This window comes from Amblyomma mixtum, chromosome 8 (assembly GCF_055824585.1).
Source record: "Amblyomma mixtum isolate Tamu chromosome 8, ASM5582458v1, whole genome shotgun sequence".
Classification (NCBI taxonomy): Eukaryota; Metazoa; Arthropoda; class Arachnida; order Ixodida; family Ixodidae; genus Amblyomma; species Amblyomma mixtum.
This window is the reverse complement of record NC_143019.1, coordinates 22184580-22212529: the sequence shown is the minus strand read 5'-3', so window position 1 is coordinate 22212529 and position 27950 is coordinate 22184580. Positions and strand designations below refer to the sequence as shown.

General features: G+C 47.3%; 1 protein-coding gene across 1 annotated transcript; it reads left to right on the top strand.

Annotated features, from left to right (window-relative positions):
* Positions 1-76: 76 nt before the first annotated feature.
* Positions 77-27950, top strand: scro (scarecrow). The gene is made up of 6 exons (XM_089555548.1): positions 77-961; positions 22707-22924; positions 24476-24577; positions 25626-25781; positions 26759-27056; positions 27544-27950. The coding sequence occupies exons 1-6, from the start codon at positions 544-546 to the stop codon at positions 27687-27689; spliced, it is 1338 nt and encodes a 445-aa protein (XP_089411674.1). The 5' UTR covers positions 77-543; the 3' UTR covers positions 27690-27950.

Here is a 27950-nt window from a genome sequence, read left to right as displayed (position 1 = left end):
CCCCTCGCGCGTCAACGCGGTGGACAGCGGGGCCAGCCAGCCATCCAGGCGAGGCTGTGTGCGCGCGCACACACACACACGCACACACTCACACGTGTTCCACAACAAGAGAAATCGCCACTCAAACCCCTCTAAAGCTGCGAAGAGGGGCCTCTCAGTGCCGAGTGGGAGCCCGTGGCAGCAACGACGTCGACGACGCCGCCGGCGACGACCGCTCGCTACCAACGCTGACCGACGACGCGTTCCAAGATGGCGGCCGGAGCCGCGGAGCCACTGCTTTCTCCCGGGAAGACCGAAGGAAGAGGAGGGACCGGAGAAAGAAGCGAAGCGGCAAGATTTCCCTAAGGGGAACAAGAATAAGAGGCAGAGCTGCAAGCCTAAGATCCCGAGAAGGGGGGTCTCCTCGGCGCGTGCGACGAGACTAGGGAAGGAGAGGAAGAAAGGGGAAAGAAAGAGGGAAGAAAAAAAAAACATGGGAAAGGTCGCCCGAGCGGAGGCTAGGCAGCGCCAAGGCGCCGGCATGGTTTCGGCCCGCGGCAAGTCATGTCCATGAGTCCCCGGAAAACGGCGCACCACCACTCGGACGACCAGCGGGAGGACGACGACTCGACGAGCATATCGGCGCTGCCACCGGCGCACCGGCAAGACCAGCAGCACCACAACAGCACTCCGTTCTCGGTGTCCGACATCCTCAGTCCGCTGGACGTGAGCACCGTGCAGCAGCTGCAGCACTTCCAGGGAGAGGACTGTGTGACGGCCGCCAGTGGCGCCGGTGGATTCGGAGGACTGATGATGAACAGCCACTACGGCATGCAGCTGGGTTCGCAAGGCTTTCCCGGCAGCCAGTACGGAGCCGGGCCGCCCGACCTGACGGGTCACTACGCCGACCCCGTGAGGCAGTCGGCGGCGGCCGCGGCGGCCGCGGGATGGTACAGCACTGCGCCGGACCCTCGCTTCGCCAGTGAGTAACATGCTCCTATTATTAAAGCCAACCCTGGTGATTGACGCTAGAGGACCGTAACTGTGTTCCCCAGTTCTTTCGAATGCATGAGAGGGCAGCCAAGTGAGCCGAACCCGCGCGAGTAGCTGAGTGTAGGCGTGACTTCAGAACGCATGATGATCAGCAGTCTAGACTGATACAGGCAGTAGTACTACGAAGTACAAAACTGCGAGTCACTGCCGCGGTGGCTCAGTGGTTATATATGGCGCTCGGCTACTGATCCGAAAGACCCGGGTTCGATCCCGGCTGCGGCGGTCGAATTACGATGGAGGCGAAATTCTAAGAGGCTCGTGCACTGTACGATGTCAGTGCACGTCAAAGATCCCCAGGTGGTCGAAATTTCCGGAGCCCTCCACTACGGCGTTCCTCATAGCCTGAGTGGCTTTGGGACTTACCATAAACCAAACTTAACCAAAACGTCGAGTCATTATGATCAGTAGCATCGCTATGAGCGGTACATCTCAGTGCAAGTCTTATTTGGTCCCTCGATGTTGCCACTCCGGGGAGAAGGAATACCCGAGCACTGCACAGGAGCTGAGACGGCAGAGTCGACAGCTCGGTTGGTCTGAGCGTTGAAGAGGCGCGAAGTTATTTGCCGCCATATCGGTTACACTTGCCTCAGTGGTGTTTGGCGTTAACAACGAGTTGTTATAGTGGATAAGTCCGAAAGCTTGCAGCTTGAAAATGCAGTGGCACAGGAAATGATGGGGCATGTGCCGGAACAGCAACGCAGTCGCAGAGTATAAAATTTTCGCACTGCATTAAGAAGCCTCTCAAAGAGCGGAGTCGGAGCCCATTTCCCACTAGCTGTTGAAAGTCGCGTTGAGCGTGAGTTAGCAAGCCGCAATATCTACATACACTCATCCGACCGCCACGCAATAAGTGGCACAACTTATGTGGATTCTGTGCTTTTGCATGATGTCCGCCGTAACAATTGCATCGTGGGACTAAATTATGCATGATTCAGTTTTATTAGAAGTCAGAACACTGTTCGACGTAACATGATGCTTTTCCCGACCAGAGTTCATTCTTCAGCTAGCGGTGATTCAAATCATTGAAACGTGTTCCTGTATGTGCATTATTCAGGCGGTGGTTTAAATACTGCAAGCATCCATTAGGAAATGTACGACATCTGCAGTTTAGAGTGTGACGACAAGAAATGTATGTCCCGCAAACTTTTAACAACCTGACGCCTAGACATTTCGACCTGTGTGGTTTTGTTGTTGGCATTCTGCCAGTCCCATCTTACACCCAATATTAAGCAACACTTCACACCTAGCTGTCGACCAAGGCTCTGAATTTGAGGGGACTTTTCAATTCCACAGCATGCGGGAGGTCTTGGGAGGGACGGCCAAATTCCAGGCTTTGAGTAAACTTTTCAACAGCTGGTTTAAAAAAGGGGAACAACTAATTCATGTTTGCGGAATCTCGCACATAAAGTGTGGTTCTGAAGCGTGGGCACCTGTTTGTTCCGAGCATCCTTCGTCGTGGACGCAAGGCTTGGTGCACGAGCTAGTGATTTGTTTGCTGATCGATGTCTCCACACCCTGAGTAGGCGCAGGATACCGGCATGTCATTGCTGCGAATGAATAGAGTTAACTGGACCGATGTGGGAGAAGCCTTAAACCCGTGCCTCAGGAGCACAAGAAAGGAGAGTAGATGCTTAAGGCCTTAAGTTCTTTAATGCTATTATTTTTGGAGCTCGTGCTCCTCATCGAGATTTAATGTAATTATACGAAAGTCACGATGGCGATAACGCCTGCGAAGCAGTCAAAATGTTTACCTGAAATTAAACACTCACGTTTAGTAACAGTAATGTTAAGAGATCGGAAGCGGGCGGAGTGGGTGAGAGAACAAACGCGGGTTAATGACATCCTAGTCGAAATCAAGAGGAAGAAACGGGCTTGGGCTGGTCATGTAATGCGAAGGCAAGATAACCTCTGGTCCTTAAGGGTAACGGAGTGGATTCCAAGAGAAGGCAAGGCAAGTGTAGCAGGCCCTTCACTACGGCGTCCCTCATAGTCTGAGTTGTTTTGGGACGTTAAACCCCAATAACCAATAACCAAGTTTAGCAGAGGGCGGCAGAAAGTTGGGTGTGCGGATGAGATTAAGCAATTTGTTGGAATACAGTGGCCGCAACGGGCGAAGGACAGGGTTAATTGGAGAGACATGGGAGAGGCCTTTGCCCTGCAGCGGGCGTAACATCGCTGTAACATTTCACTATAAAAATCAATTTATCTGCAGGTCTCCCGTCAGCAGGTTTGCATTTTTTTTTCTATTAACGCTTTTTCTATGGCAGTCTTAACTTCTCGATGCGAGCGATGGAAAAACTTCAAAAGAAAGATTTTGCTACACATCGGAACAGTGGCCAATTACCTTCAATATTTCCAGAACAGTACCTTACAGTTTTCCAATATTCAAGATTTTGTCCAAGAATTTTGGACGCGGTGGACTCGAAAAGACGTCAAAGCATTTTTAAGCTTTCAAGAGGAGACGGGGCTTTAAAATCCCCAAAATCGCCGAAAAGTTGGAACTTTCAAAACTGTTCTATTTTCTTGAATGCCTCCTTTTTTATGCTATTCCGAAGTTTCGTCTCTCAAATCGACGGGGAAGTACCCTAAAAAAACGGTTTCGTGAAGCACAACGGCACTGCCTTTGGAGTAAACGCTCGAACAATGGGCGTTGTTCATTATTACGTGTTTTTTGTTGCGCTCCTAGTACCATAGCGTAGGTCAAAGCATTTTGTTTTTCAAAGATGTAATTTTGAATTCCTTGTAAGAAAGTTTATATGAAAGTTGTATGACAATTTCCGCTTTGGGAAAAAAAAAATTCTGAGAATGTCTTGACCACGCAAGTAAGAACGCAACGAATGTTAAGCCAACCTTCTGCCAGATTTTTTAACTCTGGAACCTTTTCCCAAGATGCTGAGAAAAAATGTATATATATTCGAAAACAATCTGCTGGAGATATCACATTGAAATTCTATGGCAGCAGTCACAAAATTATTTCTAATATGCTCAAGAAATTTGATGCATATAAATTAAGTGATAAACAAAAAATGTTTGCTGAAAGCCACGTCCCCTCTTCAGCACTTATGATAGTACTCGCAAAAAACTTAGCGAGCTCTTAAGAACAAATCTGAGCAAAGAACAGACTCTAAATTTCCTCTGTACTTCGTAAACTTCCAGATTTTCATATTCGGCATTTACCAACACGGAGTCAAAAGTTCGGAACACAAGAAATATTTCATGTCTTAGAACCCAAATTATCTTAAATTTGAGCAAAATCGGAGACACAATTTACACTCCAGGTCTGAGGAACGTGTGACACATTGCATTCGAATAAAAAATTGCTAATAAAGTTATAAGAGTACCTAAAAAAAAGTACCTGAGGCAATTACCTCAGGCAAATACCTAAAGCAAGTACCTGAGGCAATAAAAAAAGTACCTGAGGAAGTTGACTGATGAAAAAGGCTCGAAAGTTCAACAATTTTTCAAAAATGTTTCTTCCTGCCATAATGTATCTCGTCGAACTGCACACCCGCGCTTGCAAAAACGAACAGAGCGCCAAGGGGGCCTGTTAGCGAATGACAAAAACACACTGAATGATTTGTTTGAGATTTCGGTAATATTCATCACGAAAAAGTGTGGCACGCGGGCGCCTTTCTTCGTTTGCTGGCACTTGAAGCAAGCGAGAGAGATATGTCCCGCTGCCCAACAAAGGGTCAACAAGTATCGCCATCCATGCCCATGGGCGCCCTGATCGCCGTCGAAATCATTCGAGATCTCAGGAAAGCAATCGCATAAGCAAGGTCTGCTTGCCTGTTCACTAATAAATAAGTGTAAACGCAAAAGCACCAACACACACCAAAAATTTTTACACTCCAAAAGGTGTAACGTTTTTGTCCCAGGGATAAAACCTTTTGTGGGCGTTCACCAACACCTTGAGAGCGTTCGTGAACGCTCTTATGGTGTCAGGGTGCTAATGAACATTTTACTAGTGCACATCGGTACCATAAGCGCGTTCATGAACACCCTTTAGGGCGTTAGGCCTTTGACACTCTAGGACACCTTTCTTACACCTTTAAGGGTGTAATAAGTTTTGAGTGCATCCGTCACGGCAGGCGTATATCCCACGATGCTTCTGGTCGAACACATATTTTGCGGTTTCGAATGCTATACATTTTCCTAATGCTGTTGCTTTATTCCACGCTTGACGCTTTTACAGCGAAAGGTTCATCCTTAGCTCTTGCAAAACATTCGCATTGTTAGCGGTCCTGCCCCTTCGGACACATTGTGCAGCACATGAGACCGCTTTACAAAGAAAATGTTTAATTTACCATAGAAAAAAGGCATGGTTATTTACAGAAAACTTCTTTAGCCTGGTGAAAAAATTAGGAACGATTATAATGGTCTTGGCGAGAAATTCGTCCATTGCGAGTCGCAACCCTGCCAGTGCATGCTTATTTCGTCACTCTCTCCAGCTGGGTGTCCCAAGGGAGTCTTAGCGTGTATACAGTGAAGAGATGTTGCGATGCCGCAGTGTAACCGCGAGGTTAGGTCAGTTATAATAAGGGAGTAATTACTCATTGACATCCACCCAAGCGCAGCCATACGGCTACGAAGGAAAGCTACATAGCTTTCTCAGAAACTTCGCAGTTAAAGAAAAATTCGTCCTGGTCCGGGGTTCGAACCCGGGACCACCGCTTCACCGGAGCAGTCGCTCTACCTACTGAGCTAACCGGGATTTTTTTTTCTTTATTATACTGAGCTAACCGGGACGGCAAGCTTATGGTAGGGCGAGAGCGAATTGATCAATAACTCGAAGTGGGAACAGTGTTGGTCAAATGTTTAGGGGAATCCCCCAAGGTGGAGTAGATTTGTAATAATCATTTGTAATCATTTAGATTTGTAATGTAATAATTGTAATAATAGGTCAGTTATCTACCAAACTTTGCTCCAAGCAGCACAGGTATTGGCAAAGGCAAATGTATTAGCAAAGGTTGGGCCTACAAAGGCGCAGTGGGAAACCATTTCGTTCCAATATCAGGCCAGCCACCTGTGTAGCTTGGGCTGCAGTACAGGTCAACGCCCATGGTTTGACCGCGTATACAAATTCCCACTATTCAGCGTTGCTTGGTTGCTACGATCCATGCATGTCTTCAATGTACAGATACTGGACCCTTCCAAAAGGCGCGCGAAGTGACTTTTGCGAAGACGTTGTTCTGGTCGCACTAATGTGAGACCTACACTGCCAATATTCGACGCACCTCAGCTAGCGCTTGATTAGATGCGAGCCTAGCCCCAAAAGAACGTAGCCAGGCCGGAACGCTGCTCACAACTAAACACTCACTAGCTTTGCTATGGAACGAGTTTGCTCGCGTTGAAGATGTAGCAGTTGTAACGACCAGGTCAAGCAAGAACAGAATGAACGTTTATTGATAGCAGCTGCTCGGTTTTATAGGGGCAGGTCGATGCAGGCACGTGTTCGCGTCAACGGCAGCGGTCGGTTCGGGCAGTTTTTTTGAGCAGTTTTTCACGTAGCTTCGGATTATTTGTGCTGAACACAATCTGGTCATGGATCATTGCGTCGCTCAGTGTTGAGAAGTTGCAACTCTGGGCTAGCTTTCGCAGGTCGCGTAGAAATTGTTCAAAAGGTTCGCCTTCCGCTTGAATCTTTGAGCGAAACACGTACATACCTCTCGTAGACCTCATTCTGCTGCTCCTGACAGTACGCTTCAAACTTGCTCACAACCGTTGCATAGTCATTCTTGCTTTCTTCCGCCGAAAAAGTGAAGTTATTAAATACCTCAAGAGCGTCATCGCAGGCAACACTTAGCAGCAGCGCCGTCTTAGCAGCTTCCGTCCTTGGCTCTTTGGTCGATGCTGTTGCTTCCAAAAAGAGCTCGAACTTCTGCTTAAACAACGCCCACTTCTTTGCGATGTTCCCGGTCAGAAGTAGGTGGTCGGGCGGCTTGAGTAGCTCCATTTTTCCTGGCTTGTAGGCGACGCCCTTGCGTTTCTTGTTCAATCCACTGCTTGAGAGGCAGACAGTCGGCCCACTTCTGACACCATGTAACGACCCGGTCAAGCAAGAACAGAATGAACGTTTATTGATAGCAGCTGCTCGGTTTTAAAGGGGCAGGTCGATGTAGGCACGTGTTCCCGTCAACGGCAGCGGTCGGTTCGGGATGTGGCTGGCACGCACAGCGCATGCGTATCATGTACGATACAGCAGTGAAACGACCTGTGGAATAATAATGAACATGAAGCAACATACCACATCATTTTTAAGAGGAGTGTACTGCTGGTCTTCATTTGAACTAATCATCGACATGCTTTGATTCGGATATATGCCTGAAGAAAACTGCACAGGGACACGGTTTTACATTTGGCTCAATTATCTGCTTTGGTTCGGAACGAGTAACACAATTAAACTTTACGTCTGACGAGTAATGGTTTGTTTTTCCGGCGATATTGGACTTGAACACTGCAGCCAATGTCGAAGTATAATTTCTCTGTGCTGAGCAGGCAGGGATTGCGCTCTATTCTTAACTACTTTCAATTTATTAGCGACGATATCCTGCTAATTTAAGGCTACACAATGTGACGTAATGTCAAACGACGTGCTTCGGTCGAGTTTGCGTCTAGGCAAACGAATGGTCACAGAAGCAATTGAAGTAATTCCCTGCTATGTACGGCGAAGTTATCAAACAAGCACGTTTTCCATTTGAAAGAAGGGTGTTCTTTTCAAACCTTCGGTTATTTGTTATAAATTGCTTTACATTCCGAGCCTCTATGTTATCAGATCACAATGTAGTCACGCTGGTTAAACAGCAGTTTCTAGTAAGAATAGCAATAATAGGAATGGCATTGTTACTTACCATTTTAATTTTCGTCATTGTGTGCTGGTAGCATGCTGCGTTTTGTTACACTTTCGTGAAACACCGTCCTCAAACTTCTATATTTTATGATCAGGTAAGATATCAACTCCATCATCTCCATCAGCTCCATCAGCTCCATCAGCTCCATCAATACCTCGTTTCAGTAAATCGTTGTAAAGAAGTTCAGGTAGTGTAAAGCAGAATACGTGAAAGTATTTTCGCCACGGAGTTACGTTCGCACCAACGAAAAAATGGGAGTGCAGCTAGTGGAATGTATACGAAAGAAACAGGGTCGTGACGTACAGAGGAGCTTGTCGAAATTTCTTGAGCGGAAATGGGGTGCCACCGTATATGCGAGCTCCTAATGAACTCTTATTCCACCATCGGAATACTGGAAAGTCTACAAATTTTGTATTTAGCTTTGGTATGTTAGGAGTTGAAATTTATAGTTTAAACCGAAAAGAAAAACGATAAAAGTATTCGGCGAATTCAGTGTTCCAAATTCGGGTTAAACCTAAAAAGGTCAGTATTCTTGGCGAGCAAGGCATTACTAGCTGGCTGTTAAATACCAGTTACACTCAGACAAAGTTGAAAACTAACAGGGACGTGAAGCGACGGTGGTATTTTTGGATAAACAGCGCAGTTATGCGATTTAAGGTATGGCTCCGCTAGCTTACAAGCCTCAGAAGACCGGGAGGTGACATCTCCTCGTCGCCTGCTACCAAAGCAGTTTGTTCAGTATCATAACCCGCTTTGAGCAGTTATTCGGTTAAGTAGGTTGATCAGTTTCGTGTAGGACACCGACGCGAAACCGTGCATGGATGTCAGGAAAAAGTATGCTCTGGCTACCGCCACGATTTCACGGCAATTCCATTGCTGCCATCAACGCCCATAAAACGTGATGCCCGGATCACTCGCTCAACCCAGTGCGACGACCCAAGAAAACACGTCCACCTCGTTCTTTGAAGACAACTTCCATATGCGTTTTTGACTGCCGGCTATCTCCTTTAACCTTCTTTACTTTTTAATGACGATAATGATTTCTTATACAAGCAGAGATCCAAGTGCTATCATCTGGGCATTAATTAACGGGAAATGAACTGTTTGTTAATGGTGACAAAAAGGCCGAGATAGACTCGAAGTGACTTTTGACCACACAGGATTGCCGCATTAAATCAATGAAAAATGCCAGTAACTTATTTCCAGAAAATAATATTCACAAAACAAAAATAACAAAAGTTTGATTCTGAAGTAGATACGGAAAAAACTCCGCTGAATTTTCAACATATAAAAACTGAGAACTGCTACCTCTAGTTTTTAACGATAGCAGATTCTGTTGAGTAAGAAAAGCTAGCGTACGGCCAAAGGACTATAGAGACCAAATTTTTGCTTGCCTGTTTTTTTTTCTTTCTTATGATGCGTTAGACATTAGAATACATGGATCACCAAGTGGTATTTTCCTACGACCGATAAATAATTTATAGTTGAATTTCTTCTTGGTGCAGTTTAGGCTTTGGCTTAGATGTGTAAAAATGTGTTTAGGCGGGAGGCATGTAAAAAAATACAATATATTCGCTGATATGTATGGTTTACTTCGCTGCAATGCTTTTGTTAGTCTGTAATATGCGTTGTGGGGCTAGTTGGTTCATACTCAGATTTCTTTTATGCGCACAGAAAGACGACACAATAAGACAAGGTAGACAGGACGGAGCGCAAGGGTTGGAATTCCTGCCTCAAGGGTTGGAATAATAAAAAAAAAACGACATATAAGCGGTTTTTTTTGCAGCCTTTTTTCATACCTCACGTGACCAAAAGGCTATTTACATGTCACAGCCATCATTCGGTTGATAAAACCTCAACATCAACAAGAAAAAATTCGATTATTATTTACAGGTCGTAGACGAATACCAATGACTTATGCATCATTACAGAGGAGAAAACATGTAACTAAAATTAATTACCCATAGTGCATTCATATATTCTGCGTATATTTACTGGAAATCTGGATGGCCACAGATAAAGACGAAGTGGACTAATTAATGCAGAAAAAGAAAAGTACATCTAAAATTATCCCTACGCTTAACCGGGCGCAAATGAAATCAGAGCGGTGATTTTTGTCAGTTGTGCTAATCTATTAGTACGGGCTTATCGCCATCATCCTCGCTTTGCTTGTTGCAGAATCCGAGCATTTTCGGCGTGAGACGTTCTACAACTGGTAAGGCAGACTGTGCACACCGAAGAGACGCAGAAGGCGATGAGCGTCTGATGCCTTCAGAAAAAACACAGGCAGAGCTGTTCAGCGCGGAAGCGAACAATCAGGGCAATCTGATATTAAATAAAAGCTAGGCGTTATGTGATGTGGCATAATACACCCCGTAAAGTTTGCGGAAGTAGACTGAGCAAACTTCATCAGCGCTACCAAAGATGTGTACTGGGCCAACGTTGGTTATGGGCCACGATACTGGGTGTGTGTCTCTTCGCTCATAAAGCCGGAAATAACTTGCAGAGAACGTCACTTCGTCTTCGTGGTGTATACCCCTCGCTTTTCCGGTAATCGCGCAGTGCAAGGGTGCACAATTTCCAAAGTCAACTCTGCCTCAATTTACTCGAGGATATATGCGTTTGAAGCGTAGTGCGCCTTACGCTCGGACTCATCAAAAAGCACATCGTCATCAACATCAACGTCATCGTCATCGTTGACGTCATGATAGTCGACCGTATTCAGACATCTGCAAAGAAAAGGCGGCTTGTCCTGTAAACACTTTGCTTGTTCTTGTGTTCGTCTTGCTGCGGCACATTAACACTGCAGCATCTCTCAGCTCCGTACCCTTTGCAAATGATTGGCGTTGGTATATCCTCCGATCTTCCCTTCGCATCTAGGGTGAATACAGTTTCTATTTTTTTCTTGCTTAAATGTTAGCTTCAATGACGCTTATGCAAGCGCGGGTTTATATATGCACGCCGGGCTGAAAACCTAGTCGCGCGGCTCGGGCCAGCTATGCGCAGATTTTTTCGCCGCATTATTTACCTGATGTGAGCGACGAAACGCGTTCAAGTAACAATGTAAATTCTTTGAAGAATGGTATACCCTTCACTTCAACACTGAACTCTGATGAAACGAATGTTTTGAAATATTGTATAGTACATTCTTACCATGTCTTGAATCAGGCAGAACAACTCCAAAATGCTATGGAGTTCATAGCGAGAAAGAGCACATCTATACACTGGTTGGCACGGCAAAAATGTGTTCGCTTTCAGTTTAAACCGTAACAGTATGAGTGAATATATAATGATCGAAAATAACAGGTGACGCGTGAAGACATTTGAAGCACGCGTACGCGCATCAAAGAACCCCGCTTTCTGCACCCACAGTCAAATACTCAAAGTTTCCCACACAAACCTCTCAATGTGTTAAAAAAAAGGTACTTTTCGTGATAATATGTACCGCCTTTTACTCCGGCCTTTATTCGAACTGAATTGAAAAGACAGATGTCAGAACTCAAATCTTCTAAGGCCGAAAACTTCATATTAGGTTGATGAGCGCCTCTAAAGTGCGCAACGACTCATTTGTAGCATCAGAGTAACATATGCGTGTTAGCACTGCACAAAACATCTGGGCGTGAAGGTCATGCATACGTCACAAAGTTCGGTTTTTTTAGTGACAACCCAAGGTAATTAAGGCGGCAATGAGTCTCTAACACGCGGGTGCTTCAGGCGAACACATAGGAAAAACTTGGACATGAATCGACTACCGGGCTATTTGTATATACTGACGCACTCGTTATAAGTGTAGGCAGGGGCTAAAGAAGAAGAACGAGCACTTATTGCGTGTCACAGCGGAAGTTTTAGGACCAATGCTCAACCGTAGGGACACAATTCTGCGCCAGTAGATTTGAAGCGAACAAACAGTAGGCGTAATCCCAAATTTAAATGCGTGGGCATGATGTATTTAGGCACCGCTTACCATGTTTAACAAGGCGTCCCAGATAAGCCGTCTAGCGGACCCGCCTCACGGTTCACCCGACGCACCCTGCAAAGGGTGCCTGGATGCCCGCTCTCCTCAGCGGCGCTAGCTATCGAGGCGCCCTAACCCTGCATGGATATGCTCGCTTTCATTGTCTCTCACGTTCTCATTCGACGCTGTACAATCTCTTAATAACCCTCATAACACCCTTTCGTCAAAGCTGCTTTGAGCCAGGCTCACAATTCCCCGCATGGGCTTGCTCTACCTAAAATCACAAGTTTCTATAAAGACACGCTTGGGCGAGAAAACTCAAGCATGTACTGAGGAATGAAAGAAGACAATAAGAAGTGGGCAGTACGGGGGAGGGGGGGGGGGGGGGTGTAAGCCTTTTGATACGCTCAAACGATACACCTAATCTACGGTACATATTTCATGCGTTGTCCAAAACACCATTAGCTGGAAGTTCACCACCTGTCCTGTATAGTTCATTTTTTTCCTTCCTCTGCGCTCTACATTCTCATCAAAATGAACACATACACTCTGAACATGGATGACCTTATATGGGAGTGAAATGGTAGTCAGCAGTCCTCTAAAGCACTCCCTTTAATGGGCAAGGTATGCTGCCCAGGTAACGAGTTAGATTTCGACTACAAAATATACGGTACGCTTGCTGTCGCAAACGGACGCATATTACCACCTCAAAGTATTGTAGAATTATGTGGTAAGCACTGGAAGGGGTCTGTTCAAAAGCTGCACCGGGCGTTTCGAGCTAAGCAAACACAAGGGATTGAAATCGTGGTTCAAATTTTCGTAACTGCAAGAACTTCGTGCGTTTCGAAGAGGAAATATATTTCCGTTGCCAACTAAGTATTCCGTATTTTTAGTCATAGAAATATACCCACGCAGTGCTCGGACAGCATATCTTGCGCTTATTATTAAGTGCTCTAGACCAACATGCAATAGCTTTTTACACTCCTACAGGGTAATTTGTGTTTAGAGTGTATCAGTTCTCCGAACACTCCGTTTTACTATATCATAAATAATTGGCACATCGCACAGCCATCTCATCGCATAGCAACCCCAAGCTGCACCGTTTTCACGCTTCTGCATATTGTTGGTACAAAGCTACCGGAACTCAAGCGCAGAACATACGCCTCCGGGTATCCCGCCACAACGACTCATGCGCGTTGCACGGGGCAAAACATATGCGTGCTCAACGCAATCTGCCAAGCAACGATCCAGCGCATCTCAAAAGCCACTTGGTGCGCCATATGTACTAAGTGCGCGTGGTTTCCGCACGTCGCTCAATCTTTGCGCTTCAATCCCCTGTCCTCCTCCACGCCCGTTCCTCAAACACCGTCGCCCGCAGCTTAATGGCGACTATACGCTCAGGGCGCTTTGTATAACCGAACAAATCCACGGCGTGCGGTTTTTATAGATGCCGAACGGCCGGCTGCGCGTGTTTTGATAACCTCGTTATCTCTTATTATTATTCTCATTCTTCGAACCGGTATACGCCGTCTCCAGCACCCAACTCCTCTTCGAGATCAGACGGACAAAGGCTGCGTCGTGATTGCGGCGGGACGCCTCGGGCTACTGCCGCGTTTCTCGCCTGCAAAACCATGTTTGCGCGCGAGCGACCGAGCGGGAACGAGAAAGCCCAAGCGGCACGGCACGAGTGCTTGCCTGTGCGATGACGCGCGCTGGGGTTGCGTGGTGTTTGCACGCCATATTCTGAAGGCGTGCGGCCGGCTAAACCACTATAGCGATGGCTCCTGCTGTTCGCGTTCTTATGCAGGACACCGGTGACCGCACGCAGTCGAAGCTGTAGACGTCCAAATGTGCGCGCTCTGCTGTATATGTCCTTTTTTCTCTGTCTTGTATAGACCTGCGCATAAGGTGTGACGAGGGGTTGATGACTTAAGAACGCGTGGCCGGTTTGATCAGTCATGCTGAGAGGAAACTCTTTCTCGCTATAGACATCGAGCGTGCTTACACACCAGCCTATCGGTAGGGAGCCCGTACATTTACCCCAGCGGTTGCAGTTCGTTCAATAAGTTTCCAGGCCGCAGGTTTTCCTTGCTGGGCTGTGTAGCGAAGCTATTGTCCATAAACACTTCGGTTCCCTGAAGCGGAGGGGGTGGAAGTTATGCACATTTAGAGATTTGGGGCGCTTGGGGCTTCTAAAGGAGCCGCGTTGCAGTGCGATCTAAGTCGACTTAAAAGTTTTGAGAAAGACCGTATGCGAGAAAAAAAGAAAGAAAAAAGGCCATTGCGTTCAATAGCATAAATTTCAAGGCGATACTCTGCAGGCAAGAAAGCGCTCTTTAGAGGGGGAAGTCCCTAACTGCGATACATAAATGAAATGTGTGTATATCGAGAGGGGTTGAAGCGTCTCTCTATCTGTGGCCACTGTCAGTGGACTCAACGCTGAAAGCAGCAAAAATAATAAAAAGCACACTGGCTACATTGTTTACTGTACTGCCTTCTTCGCGGACATACGAAAGACGTGTGTCTGCAGAGCTACACATCACATAAACACACGTGCCAGTCGAACGTCGAGTGCAATGAGCGCAGTTATAATAACGGCCAGCCGAGAAGTCTCTCTTCTCAAGAGAATAAAAGCGATACCCCATGGATACATGCGAAAATCATCAACACCGCCAGCAGTTCTTCAGGCATGACGTAGCCGCTCCTAAAGAAGCGTTGAAACTATACGAACCAACCAAAGAATAACAACGATCACGGATGTACACACATTCTTTCGCCGTCTGCTAATACGCAGATAATCAGCCACGCACAACACCAAAACTTGAGCACGAGGTCACCCACTGCTGAAGATCACCATGCTTGTTCTTAAGGCGGTAGTCGATCAAAATAACGGAGCTTTATGTCCATTGCGCACTGTAAAAGACACCAGAAGAGCAGGGAAGAGAAGCAACCGTACGGAGCACAATCACTTCATGAGGTTCACTGATGCGCCGCAAGGATTTGCTCCTTGGCCGGTAATGCTGACCAGTGGTCTACAGTCTTCGATTGGTTACCACTTAGGGTCTTCAGAGGTCGATGATTATGAAATAATCACTACACAGTCGATGACGCGGTCTGAAATCAGAGTGATTCGAGCGTTATTTTAGACACAAATAACGAATCATTCACCTTGTAGTCTACAGATGAATGCCATGGTGGAACGGCGCCGCCACTAAGGCACACAAGAGCCGGAGTACCAAAACACTGAGAGAACATTCCATGGTATTCTGTGGACACCTGGCGCCAAAGAGAGCTGCCACCACTGCATCAGAAGGAACACCACCATGCATCCTCGAATGCAACGTTCTTGAAGGCCTTGTGTCTGCCTCGAAGAACTCCAAGTGTAGGGACCACAGGGATGATAGAAGAGAACTACGACTTGGGCGAAGCTACCATTCTGGAATGCGTTGAACGTTGACGGGATCGACTAAGCCGAACCACCGAACTTCGCGAGCGCTTGGCATCCGGGCTGTCTCCAGCATTCCCAGACGACCAAGACGACGGCGAACTGCACCGGACCAAAGTTGAACCGCGACTGACGTCGCAGCCAGGCCTCTTTATTTTTTATACGGCAGTGAACGACGAGAAGGGGAGGGGCAATAGTGAGGACCATCCGCGGGCCGTTGCTGGTGCGCACCACTCTTCTATACTACTCGGGCCCAGGAGGAAAGAGAGAGAGAGCGAGGACCCTAGAAGGCCCGCCGTCGTCGAGACTCGAGGGTCTCTTAGGGCCCGACGACGGCAGCCGTTGCGGCGGTAGCGACGGCGGCGGGTACGCGACGTCGGTTCTATACAGCGCCGCCGAAGCACACGCCACTCTGCCGCGAACTCACCTTGGAGTGCGCGCTCGCGACGCGCCGGGCCGCGCCGGGCTTCCACGAGAGGTACGAGTACCCTCCTCCGCTCGGTGCGGAGCCCTCAAGCACCGGCCGGGCGGCCCGCGCCGCGAAACTTGCGAGCCTCGAGAGCACCCTGCTGAAGACGAGTGCCGTGCCCGGACGGAGAAGAGGTGTGGGAGAGGGAAAGAGGGGAAAAAAGGGGAAGCACGGCAGCTCTGGAAGAAGGTCCTTGGGCACGATGGCGGAGGACCTCTCCAGCGCTGCGGCCGGATATTGAAGAGCGAAGAGGAAGGTGCTGGTGGTATACGGTGGAGAGGTGGTGGGGTGGGGAGAGGGGGAGGCCGTAAGGTGATTCGTATAACGTCGGAGAGACGCTACGCGGCAACGGCGGCGTCCTCCTCGAGGACGTCGTCGTAGCGGCGGCGGTGACGGCGGAGGGAACACGCCGAGGAGCGCCCTGTTCGGAGGTCCTCCTGGATGCTAAGAGCGACGGTGTGGTGCTCTTGCACTCGACAGAAACGGAGGGTGCGGGCACTGGCCGGTTCGAGAGATACAGAAGAGAGAGAGCGTAAAAGACAGCTTGCGCACGAGAGTACTGTCTTCCCGTTCTTGAGGACACTATAGCATTTCAGAGCGAGGAACGCAGACATGGTTCTCCGACCATTTTCGAGGAGCTGTAAGAACTGTACACGTACTCTCTGTACTTACTCTCCTACTACAACATCCCCGCTTTCTTGCTCTACCAAGGCTATACGCACGAACGCAAAGCTCTCGAACGGATTTCTGTGCACGGCTGCGAAAAAAGAAAAAAAAAGACCAATTCATTCTGAGTGGTCCTGAACGAAGTGTAAAGCAGCCATGCATTATACGATGAGATGAAGCGGGAAAGGGAATTGCAAGAAGAAATGGGGTGGGAAGGGTAGAGGAGTTCTTTTAAAGAGCACTCGGAAACGAGGGCTGCCGGTCTCGAGAGCGCAGACGTCTTAATCCGGCCTCTTTCTTTACTGCTGCTGTTTCAGAACAGCGAAGAAAAGACAAAAGCTTAGAACTTGCCTCGAATTCGTGTAATCTTCGGCGGTAAAAGCAAAACCCGTTACGAATTCAGGCTGTTTAGGGAAAGTTTTCAAGGATGTACCATCGTTCTTCCGATTGCCTAACTTGCTTTACACTGCATAAATAAATGTAGGCGAACAGTTCGTACAGATGTGTACGGATTCCGCAGTTTACATGCGTACTATGGCGTCAGAGCTCATGTTATGACAGCTGAATAGTTTGAGGCTACCTGTACATGACAGGCGTTCCAAGAATGCAACTGTCTTTTTTCATGATGTCGCCTTTCTTGGCCATGATTGCAATATCTGATTTCCTCAATTTTGCACTGCTCAGGTGTGTTTAAAGGATCTCTTTGGTGCGGAAATGAATGCCATTGTGAGTATATTCCCATATTACTAGTCTGCAGTGGGCCACATTCTTCATTCAGTTCCGAAGAATACCCTGAAATAAGATGGATAGTTGGCCTACCTGACAGCAGTTCATTTCGGGTGGAACCATTTTTAATACCAACAGTTGCGCTAGCTATCAGCAACTAATTCTGGATGGAACAGTGTATTTATTTTGTGTGTTTCTACAGGTGGATCACGCCTATAGTTTTGACTGGGCTCTGAGAGATTGCACTGGGTTGTTAGGTCATATGACTTATGGCATAAATGTGGTTTTTTTAATGAATAAAATTGTTTTTTAAGAGTGAGCTTTCATCTGTGTGTTTTTTTTTTCTTCGTCGTTCGTTAGTCCTAGTGCTCTACCCAAAATTCACAGTAAAGAATGTACCAATCAGTACTTACATTTCACATGTTCAACACGAACCTCGTGCGTTTCTGAGCGAACGAACCCTTTTTCTCTACTCGAGAACCTTCCCCGCTGTCTTTTTCTGAATTCTTTTAGGTATAGCCTTTTAATTCAGAAGCCCAATCTATGGTTTGCAAGCTTGATTTCCGCGGCCCTGATTGCTTTCGCACTTCGGGGCAACGTCTTTGGTTCCGCACTTTGGAGCACATCTGAATGATAATTGAGGTCCATGATCACTTGAATGAGAACAAAAACCACCGATATCTTTGTAAGCGTACACTGTATTCATGGTCGCGTATATATAGCGCAAGTTTCATATATGGTCGCATTGTTAAGGTGTTATCGTATTACACTGCTGGTGAACTTACAAGAGAAAGATGCAGAATGCATGCATGCATCATTACCAGCAGTTCATAAGTTTTCAATGCTATGCCTTTGATACGTGAGCACAATATCTTATTCATTATTAATTTGCTTCAGAACAGGCTATCAACCATGTTTTTTTAGGTTAATCCACAACAAACTTCGTTTTAATTCACTGACAATAGTTGCAAGTTTGCAGCTGAAAAAAACGTTTTTGCTGCTTTATGTTTTTACTAATTACCGAAAACGGTAATCTAATTTCGACTGCATTTATTGATGGAATAACCCCCTTCTGAGTTTAAAATAACCGATGTTATTGGCCGTGTTTAAATTAGTTTTGAAATTTTTTTCTTTTTCAACAATAGACTTAACAGGATTGTGCGCATGACTTTTAATAATGAGTATTTAAGTTTTCTGCACTGCGCTGTATCTTTCTTAATTTTGTGTTTCATGAAATATCATATATAACGATAGTTATTTTAGTCCTGAAATATTGCTTTTTTTTGCCCACATAATCTATTTGTTTCGTTTGCACCGCATATAACGTTTTTCTATGTATATCAGCTTTGTTATTATTGTATATTTACTTGCCTGTGTTGCTGTTTGTTTAGTTGTAATTTAGTTTAGTATTAACTTATCGTGGGTCCCATTACAGTCTCCTGGCTGTACACTGATGTTCTTGTACTTATCCCTCACGTACTAAACAAATTCTTTTATCTTTGATATTTCGGCAATCAATAGGAATGCGCTGCGTCAGAATTCGCATGCGGTGTTTTTGCGTGTATATCCACACTTTTTTAAACATGTGGCCGTTTCCTTCTTAAAACATATTCGATCCACCGAACTCTTGGTCACAACGATCGACAATCTTACAGAAAAGTATGTCAGCTCTTTTTACATCACGGCTAAAATTTCTTTTCTCCATTAAAGAGAAACTGCATAGCTTTTAGAAATCAACGCGCTTAAGAGGGTCGAATGTGTGAAACTTGGAGGTAAAGCATGCGAAGTCTTTTTGGGCTAGCACTTGATATAGTGAAATAATCGCCGATTAAAACCCGGACGCCCGTCAAGCTTGTCCGCAGCGCACAACGCCAAGTGGGGGGCGCATGATGACGTCATCGAAGGTATCGGTACATTTCCTAGACACAAACGCCTGCTTTGTAGGAAAAATACCAACGCCACCGAAGGTGAACCCTGCCGAGAGTTGTTTGGCAGCGTTTAATGTGTCAGGGCTGTGTGGCTGACGACAGCGGTAATCTGAAATCATACCTTCCGTGACGTCACGCTGAGTTTTCCTGCGCTCCTCCAGTGCATTGTTCAATCGTCGATTACGTCACTATTTTAAATGCTAGTGCAAAAACACTTGGCATGCTTTACCTACAGCCTACATAGATGTGAATCCTTGAATATCGCGAAATTCTAAAAAAAGTGCTGCAGCTGCCCTTTAAGGAACTCTGTCTCTCCCTTTTTAGGCACACACCAATGAAACGAGCTTTCGATTCTATAGCTGTAGGTAGTTGTATAGAGCCCCCCCCCCCCCCCCCCCCCCCCCCCCCCCCCCCCCCCCGTTGTAGAGGGTGCCGCACAAGTTAGCGAAGCACAGCTGCGGCTGCAATAGTGCGCGAGTCCAAGCGGATAAGCTTCCAGCTACTCATGGGCTAGCAAATTGGTGCTGTTCCATAACTAGCCATATGTCTTCCTGTGTGTGTGTGATGCTGTGATGCTTTAACAGTTATGCGCTTTTCGCTTATTCTCTCTTTTTTTTCCACACCAAGTCGTTTCTCGTCTTCGATTAATAGACCAGGTTAATTAGCTAATAATTTTCTGCTTTAAAACTCATCACAATTAGTGTGCAGCGCGGTGTTACGAAGCCGATCATTCTAATCCCTTGCCAAGTGCACAAAGGAAGTACAAAGCTGGTTGACAAAACAGCGGAGAAAGGACAGAGACCACGTAAAGAATAGCGTGAAACAACGTTTGTGTCGTCTTGGTCCTGTTACTTCCTTCGTCCGTGTGTTTTGTTTCGTTCACTATGAACTATACCAAGATAGCCGAAAATCCATATACTAAACTTGGCTTTGATACGGGCATGTGTGCGCACTACAGACTTTTCCCGTTTTGTGAGGCAAGAGATGCGGATAGCGTGCATAAATAGGAGTCTTCTGATAAGGAAATGAAGAAACCGTGCAACTTCACGCTCTCATAAGGACACTCTTGGAGATCAGCGTTTTCGTAGCCTCCAATGCCCACAAGGGACGAAGGAGGCTACGTCATTTGTCCCCATGCTTCGTATCTGTTGTTTACGAGGGGGTACCCAGAAGAAACCGGACTTATTTTTGTTTGAACTTATTTGTTCACATTTTAAGCACAGACCTTCAATCTCCTTTAAAGTACTCTCCACTTGCAATGGTACGCTCGTCGAATCTTTCATTCCATTCTTCAAAACATTGTTTAAATTCATCTTTTGTGATGCTTGACAGTACCTCCGTCGTTTTTTTCTTCACCTCAGCAACATCAACGAAACGCTTTCCATTCACCTATTTTTTCATTCTAGGAAACAAAGAGAGTAGCACGGGGCAAGGTCGGGAGAGTATGAGGGTTGAGGAATAGGGGTCATGCTATTTTTGGTCCAAAAGTGTCGTAGAGACAGGGCTGTGTGAGCAGGGGCATTGCCATGATGGAAAAACCAGTCACCCGACCGCCACAAATCTGGCCGCTTCCACCGCACACTGTTGCCCAATCTTTTCAAAACATCCAAGTAGAAAGCCTGGCTAACTGTCTGACCCTGCGGAACAAATTCTCAATGGAGGACTCCTCTCACGTCGAAAAAACAAATCAGCATTGTTTTGAGGTTTGGTTTCACCTGACGAGCTTTCTTGAGGCGAGGTGAATTTGAAGTTTTTCATTGGCATGATTGTTGCTTTGATTCAGGATTCGATTCAGGAACACTTGAGTTGTCCCCATAGCATCGTCCTTGTACGTCTTTCTTAATATTTCAAGAGTTTCCATTCAACTTTTTCCGAACAAAAATCAGAATTTCACCGGCGCACGCTGTTCACGAAAATCAGCCATTGCAAAAACGACATTCACACAAAACAGTCGTCACTCTAAAACTCTGCCTAAACTAGTCTGACCTCCTTCAACGACTGCACTCGGCTTACTGACTCTGGAATGTTCGTTCTATGCGCTCCTAGTGGCAAAACGCGGTACCACAGAAGCTTTGCCGACCAAAAAATTTAGTCCGGTTTCTTCTGGGTACTCCCTCGTATCTCTGCACTCGTTCGGGCAGTAGGCCTAAAAAATACCCCTCAGCAAGTGTTATTTATTACAAACGTAGCAAATATTCTTATACTTATGGCTGGGTCCCCATCAGCCGCTGCTTGCCTTTAACTATGGTCTCGCTATATGGCCCATACCTTGGCTTCGCGCCAAATATGCAATTTTTCCAGGCCTTCAAAGAACAGCCGCAATTTCTTTACTTCGTGACATAAGCTTAAGGCTGAAATCAGTGTTCGTATAAACATACTGAGCAATTCTGGACCCAAACATTTTTCAAAGGGGAAGAGTTCATGAACGCAATTTTTTCATATATTGCTAGGTTTAACTATAACAATCAATATATCCGCCGATCTCCCATCGCTAGGCTTTCATTCTTTTTTTTTGCCATTAAGGATTTCGCTATCGTTAAAAAACGTTCCCTATTTGTTCTTTATAGCAGTCTTAACTGATCGATGCCAGCGATGAAGAAACTTTACGAGAACGATTTTGCTGCCCACTGCAAGTATGGACAATTACTTCCAAAATTTACATAACAGTACTATACAATATTCCAATATTCAAAATTTTTGTCCATGAATGCTGGACCCTTATAAAAATGGTCTACAGACAGTCTGTAGATTTCTTATAGACTCTATTGCCTTCTTATAGGTATTTATTTTTGTCTATTCATAGTCTATAGACTGTCTATAGATGATTTGGTTTGGTTCATGGGGTTTAATTAACGTCCAAAAGTGACTCAGGCTTTGAGGGACGCCGTAGTGAAGGGCTCTGGAAATTTCGACCACAAGGGGTTCTTTAACGTGCACTGACATCGCACAGTACACGGGCCTCTAGAATTTCGTCTCCGTAGAAATTCAACCGCCGCGGTCGGAATCGAACCCGCGTCTTTCGGTTCAGCAGCCGAGCACCATAACCCCTGAGCTGTCTATAGACCAAAGTCTACGAAAACTGTATGGGCAAAAGTCTATAGATTGTCTATAGACTGTCTGTCGCATTTGTGTTGCTTATAGACTGTTCTCTAGGATTTGTCTGCAGAGAGCTTATAGACTCTCTATAAACAGAGGTCTATGGAAAGTCTAGAGACTGTGTATAAAAAATTATGTAAGAGGACATGAACTACCCCTGCTTCTCTGACCCTTCGTCCACTATTCAAAATTTCTGTCCACTTCTAAAAATGGTCTATACACAGCCTGTAGATTTCTGGTAGGCTCTATTGCCGTCTATAGAAATATCTTTTTTTGCATTCATAGTCTATAGACTGTATCGACAAAAGTCTACTAAAAGTGCATGGGCATAACTCTCTAGGTTGTCTGTAGACTGTCTATAGCACTTGTGTTGCCTTTAGACTGTTCTCTATGAATTGTCTGTAGAGAGTTTATAGACTCTCTATAGACAGAAGTCTATGGAGAGTCTATAGAGTACGAAAAAAATTTGTAAGGGGACATGAATCATCCCTGCTTCTCTGACCCTTCTTCCACCCCTGAAACTGCTTTGTGTGCGCAGTCTCGAGGCTCATGGGGGGTCCAGCAGGCGCCGGGGCGGGCGCCCAGCTGGGTCCTGCGCTCAGCGCGGCCTGCGGGGGCCCCGGTTCGGGGGCGGACTCCATGGGCAAGTCGGCCGCGGCCGCTGCTGCCGCTGCTGCCTGCGCCGCCGCAGCCGCGGCCGCGGGAATGCAGTTTCCTCTGGGACAGCGACGGAAGAGGCGCGTGCTCTTCACGCAGGTAACGCGTTGCTTTCCCCACATATACCTTTGATCTTTGTGCGACTGTAGACAGTTTAAGTGCGCTTTAATTGACTGAGAATTAGAATTAGAGTTTGAGTTAGAAGAGCACTTTTTCTCGGAATAGCATTGTAGGCTTTGCAGTTCAGGTGTTTTCACAAGTAAATGGAAGAGAATAGTAGCAAACAAATTTATTATCACTGCCCTTGTTTCAAGGATCATTGAACATATTGTGACGAAGACGAAGCTGGCAATGGCGCGGGACGGAGCGCTCGCGCTAGGCCAGCAGCCATTAAAATCATCTCATAGCCATCGTTCACCACGTCTCATTCTTCGGCTGGCCGCCACGTAACATTTGGTGTGAGGTGCTGGGGTCCCTTCATCGCTATCCTGGTCACGGAGCTTCGGCGTCCTGGGCCTGCCGTGGACGTCGGCCGTGAGACCTGGTCAGCGCCGCACGGCCGTGCCCCAGCCCGCCCGACCTGAACCGACCTCGCCGCTCACCCCAGCCCCGTCCCCCGCCCGGACCACACGACACGACGACCCAAGACCCGACGGACCCAAGACCCGATGGACCCAAGACCCCACCGACCAAGACCCCACCGACCCAAGACCCATACGTGAGGACACCGCCCCCCCTGCCCCTGCCGTCCGCTGCGTCCACGGACCTCGGCCGTCAGCTCCTGGCACCCTCCGGCCCGGATGCTTCGTGGACCGGGACTCATCTGCCTCTCATTTCATCTTTCTCATTGTGGCGGCCAGCACTGCACCATCTTCTACATATTGTTCGATCCTTCACTCAAGACCATCGCCATTTCGCCGTCTGTTCGTCACCGATCGGGACGATCGCTCGGAGGCCCCGGGTAGTGTGACGAAGACGAAGCTGGCAATGGCGCGGGACGGAGCGCTCGCGCTAGGCCAGCAGCCATTAAAATCATCTCATAGCCATCGTCCACCACGTCTCATTCTTCGGCTGGCCGCCACGTAACAATATATATGTGGCTTAATTGCGATTGCGATAATTAAGCAATGTTCGAATAAATCTCGGTCGTTACGCTTTGGATGCAAAGTAATTGAAGTTTTTCAACAGGTTCGACGACGAGTGTACATCAGAATACAGCTAAGACGCGCGAACTAGCAGGCTGGTTAACTAATATTCTTCCCTCAGGGTACCGAAGCGGGTTCAACTGCAAGCAGACAGCCAGACTAACAAGTCTGACGGGGTAGGGCTGGCGCACGAAACGGTTAATTGAAGATCATTGGGACAGTCTTTGCTCTCTAGTATACTCAGTTAGGCTGATGATGATGATGGCACTATATTCGTTTAATTATTAACTATTGAATCCGCCCCTCGCTATGCCCGGTTTGCCCCGTGCCTTCTTTTCCCTGCGGTAGGAGAGCGATGAGTCCCTTCCGTCGAGAATTGGGCCAGCCTGACCCTTCACTGTCTGGTTTCGTGAAGCGTTTACATGCTACTAAAGTCATTAATTGTGATACAGTTCTCACTAGAGGATTCTTCATTGCTTACCATGTGTGCTGATTCCGTCCGCAGGCGCAGGTGTACGAGCTGGAGCGACGGTTCAAGCAGCAAAAATACCTGTCCGCACCTGAGAGGGAGCACCTGGCTAGTCTCATACACCTGACACCGACACAGGTACTGCACAGCTCACGAGAAAGGCTTGGAAGTGCGAGTACCTTTGGTGCTACGAGGGCGATAAAACTTTTCTCACAATACACTGCTAAAATTGGAACTGGTTCTATCCTTCAGCGCGATATATTGCCGCGAAGCTTTGTAGCGTTTGTTTGTTGTGTTTATTTGTTCATGCTTCAAGGCTGCCGGCACGCCGCTTTATCGCTTCGTTTGTGACGCAAGACGCGCCTAGAATTATCTCGATTGATCGCATACGGACGGAGCCGATTCTAGTTTGCGCCAGAATGTTCTAGTAACTTCTAAAGCTTTATCTTGAAGATTCGCTATCAGCTTTAAAAAGAGCACGGCCGACAGCGGCGGTCATTCTGCTCGGCGACTGCCGAGCACGCTTGTTGCTACGCCGCCGCCGAGTGATTCAGTTCTTTGCGGGCGCAAGTCAGCCCGAATAAAGAGTTTCATTCTCGCCGTGTTCCTGTTCGCCGGACTGCAGTCACCACTACGTGACAATACATTTAGCATCGGTGTCAACAGGCCAGTCAGTTACCTAGAAGAAATATGTAATTTAACACATTCAGAGAAACACCTATGAGCAGTTTTATGCATCTATGCAGTGCCAATGTGTGTGCCATTGAGAAGCTATCTATAGAGGGTAGCTAGAAAGCACTGCAGTGCTTTCGAACAATTTCACAGGTATAAAGGGTGGCGTCAATGGTCGCCTGCTAATAACAGAATTATATAATTGAAGAAAGAAAGAAGGAAAGAAAGAAAGAAAGAGAGAAAGAAAGAAAGAAAGAAAGAAATAAAGAAAGAAAGAAAGAAAGAAAGAAAGGAAAGAAGAAAGAAATGGAAAGTTAAGCATAATGCAACCAGCAAGCTTGTCTGACCTTAAGGGCACCTCAAAGTGCAAAATTTTGTTGCGAACTGAATAAATAGCGAGGTCATGAAGTCCGGATACAGCTGTTTAAATCACCAAACTCCCCAAAGTGTGCACCCTTTTATCCCTCAGTGCCGCTCTTCATCTCGTCCCCATTCCTCCCTTCTTCCCGAACAGGTTAAAATCTGGTTCCAGAACCACCGCTACAAATGCAAGCGCCAGGCCAAGGAGAAGGCCATGGCCGAGCAGCAACTGCAGCAGCACGGCAGCACCAACAGCGTTGGCGGAGGGACAGCTTCGGCAGCGCACCAGGGGTCACACTCGCCGCGAAAGGTACGGACAAGTGCAGGCCGTGCACTGTCTCTAAACAGAGGGGAGTATAAGGCGAATAAGCTGTCCTCTTACTCCCTTTTATAAAAGGGTGTGCGCCAGAGGACAGCTTACTCCCTTTTTTACTCCCATATAGGCGTATTCGGCTTTAGAGTGCGGCCCTAATAAGAATAACAGCTGCTGCGGACATATACTCGTACACTCGTCAATGGGCCACCATATTCCAACGAGTGGTCAAACGCCCCGGAGGGTGATATCGAATAGAATAAACGAACAAAACTGCATAGTTTTATACCTGCTCAGTTGAGCCATACGTACTCAAGCTCGATGGCGTCGAACCTGACTTCACTGCATTGAACTATTATTACTCGTACCTGCTGATGAGTTTGAACCTGGGATAGGATACAATGGCGATCATGTTCCAGTTGTATTTCATTTTGATTTTTTCAGCTCTTCTTACTGCCCAAGCGATGTCATACGCCTGCTATCGCTGCGTCTATTTACTAAATGGCACAGCGGACGATACAGACTGAATATAACTGAATGAAAAAATTCGCTTTATCATACCGGTATAGCACTCAGTATACGCTGAGGTCTTGAATACCATCCTGAATTTCTTGACGCTCCATACTCCCAAAGCAGCTAGCCAGCATGGCTTGTACTCCTGGCTCGTTAAACCATTAATTGAGGTGATATCGGGACTCGAACCAATTTTATGGGTCCAGGAGCGCAGATTATGTACACGTCTGCAGCATCCACGCTGTATATAGGTTGTTCTGGCGGTCGCAGGACACGTCATCTTCTGGCTCAGGGAAAGATAACCGGGTGTCCCTGGAGCGAGAGTTTGCCAGATGGCTCGAAAGTCCAAACTAGAACCGCATGGCGTACCTTTAAGATTAGCGACTACTGTCATTTTCCGAGAGACCGGAAGTTTTTGGTGACGCTAGTCCCTGTCTGGTTTTCCGTCCCTGTAACGACAGGTGGCTGTGCCGGTGTTGGTGAAGGACGGCAAGCCGTGCGGCAGTTCGTCGGGAGAAGAGGACGCCGTGGGAGACTTGCTCTCGTCCACTGGCTCCGCGTCTTCGGTCGGGGTGGGCGCCGGCCACCACCAGTCCTCCTCCCAAAGGAGCGGCGGTAATGGAAGCGGCCTCGGAGCCGGCGGAGGCCTGCACCATCACCAGCACCACCATCACCGGTCTTGCCTGGTGGACAGCTCGCCTGGTGCCAGGGTCATGTGCGGAGGGCCACCCAGCAGTTCCAGCCCACTGGGCATTAACGGTGAGTTATTCGCCGTTATTCTGGAGGTTCACGTACGACCAAGTACACCAAGTACACGCGGAGGCATAGAAAGGTAGAGCAATGTGTTTGAATTAGTTATTTAATCATCAATGGTATTCGCATTACAGATGACAGGGGCACAAAAATTAGCGAGATTACCAAGAACAAAATGTACAAATCTGAAAGTAGAACATTGAGAATCACCTATATAATAAATACTACCTGAGGCAAAAAGAAAAAAACAAACAAGCATATGCGACATAGTTACATCACGACATGTGTGGAAACAAATCCGGAAAGGCGACACATCACTCGAGGTTCAGAATAGCGCACTGCATCGATCGGCATGTCGTCTTGGCGACGGGACTGCGAGTCTTTAGTGCTCACATGCTGCAGGGCGGGTGAAAAATTTAGAGCTGGCATCAGGTCTAAGCAGACTTGAGTTACGCTCATTTATTTCACCATTTCTTGTCCACGCGTCGTGCAGGTATGACATCGTACGGCCAGGCTGTCGACCTGAACCCGGGCAGCATGGTGGGCAACGCAGGGGCGACAGGAGCTGGTGGCATGCCGGGGGCCACGATGCCCTCGATGTGCCCGTCCTACCTGCAGCTGCAGGGCCGGACCTGGTGACTGGATCTCTGGGACGCCTCGTGACCCCAGCGGGCCCACGAGGCGTCCCCGGCGGCCGTCAAGAGAGAGGTCGCCACCGACGACGACTGCAACTTCAGCGAGGACGAAGAGGAGGAAGATGACGACGAAGAGGAGGACCAGGACTTCACTGCTGCCCACGGAGTCCGATCTCAGCCGCTCAGGCAAGGGGCGCCCGAAGACATGGCGCAGGACGAAGACCTCTGCGACATAGTGCTGTGAAGAGGGTGCAGTCGAATGCGT

What these genes read in the sequence shown, in the direction of transcription:
- scro (XM_089555548.1), top strand. Translation starts at nt 544, where the DNA reads ATGTCCATGAGTCCCCGGAAAACGGCGCACCACCACTCGGACGACCAG. An exon ending in GGCGCGTGCTCTTCACGCAG is followed by an intron (nt 22,925 to 24,475) that starts GTAACGCGTTGC and finishes TTCCGTCCGCAG; the next exon opens with GCGCAGGTGTACGAGCTGGA. An exon ending in TACACCTGACACCGACACAG is followed by an intron (nt 24,578 to 25,625) that starts GTACTGCACAGC and finishes CTTCCCGAACAG; the next exon opens with GTTAAAATCTGGTTCCAGAA.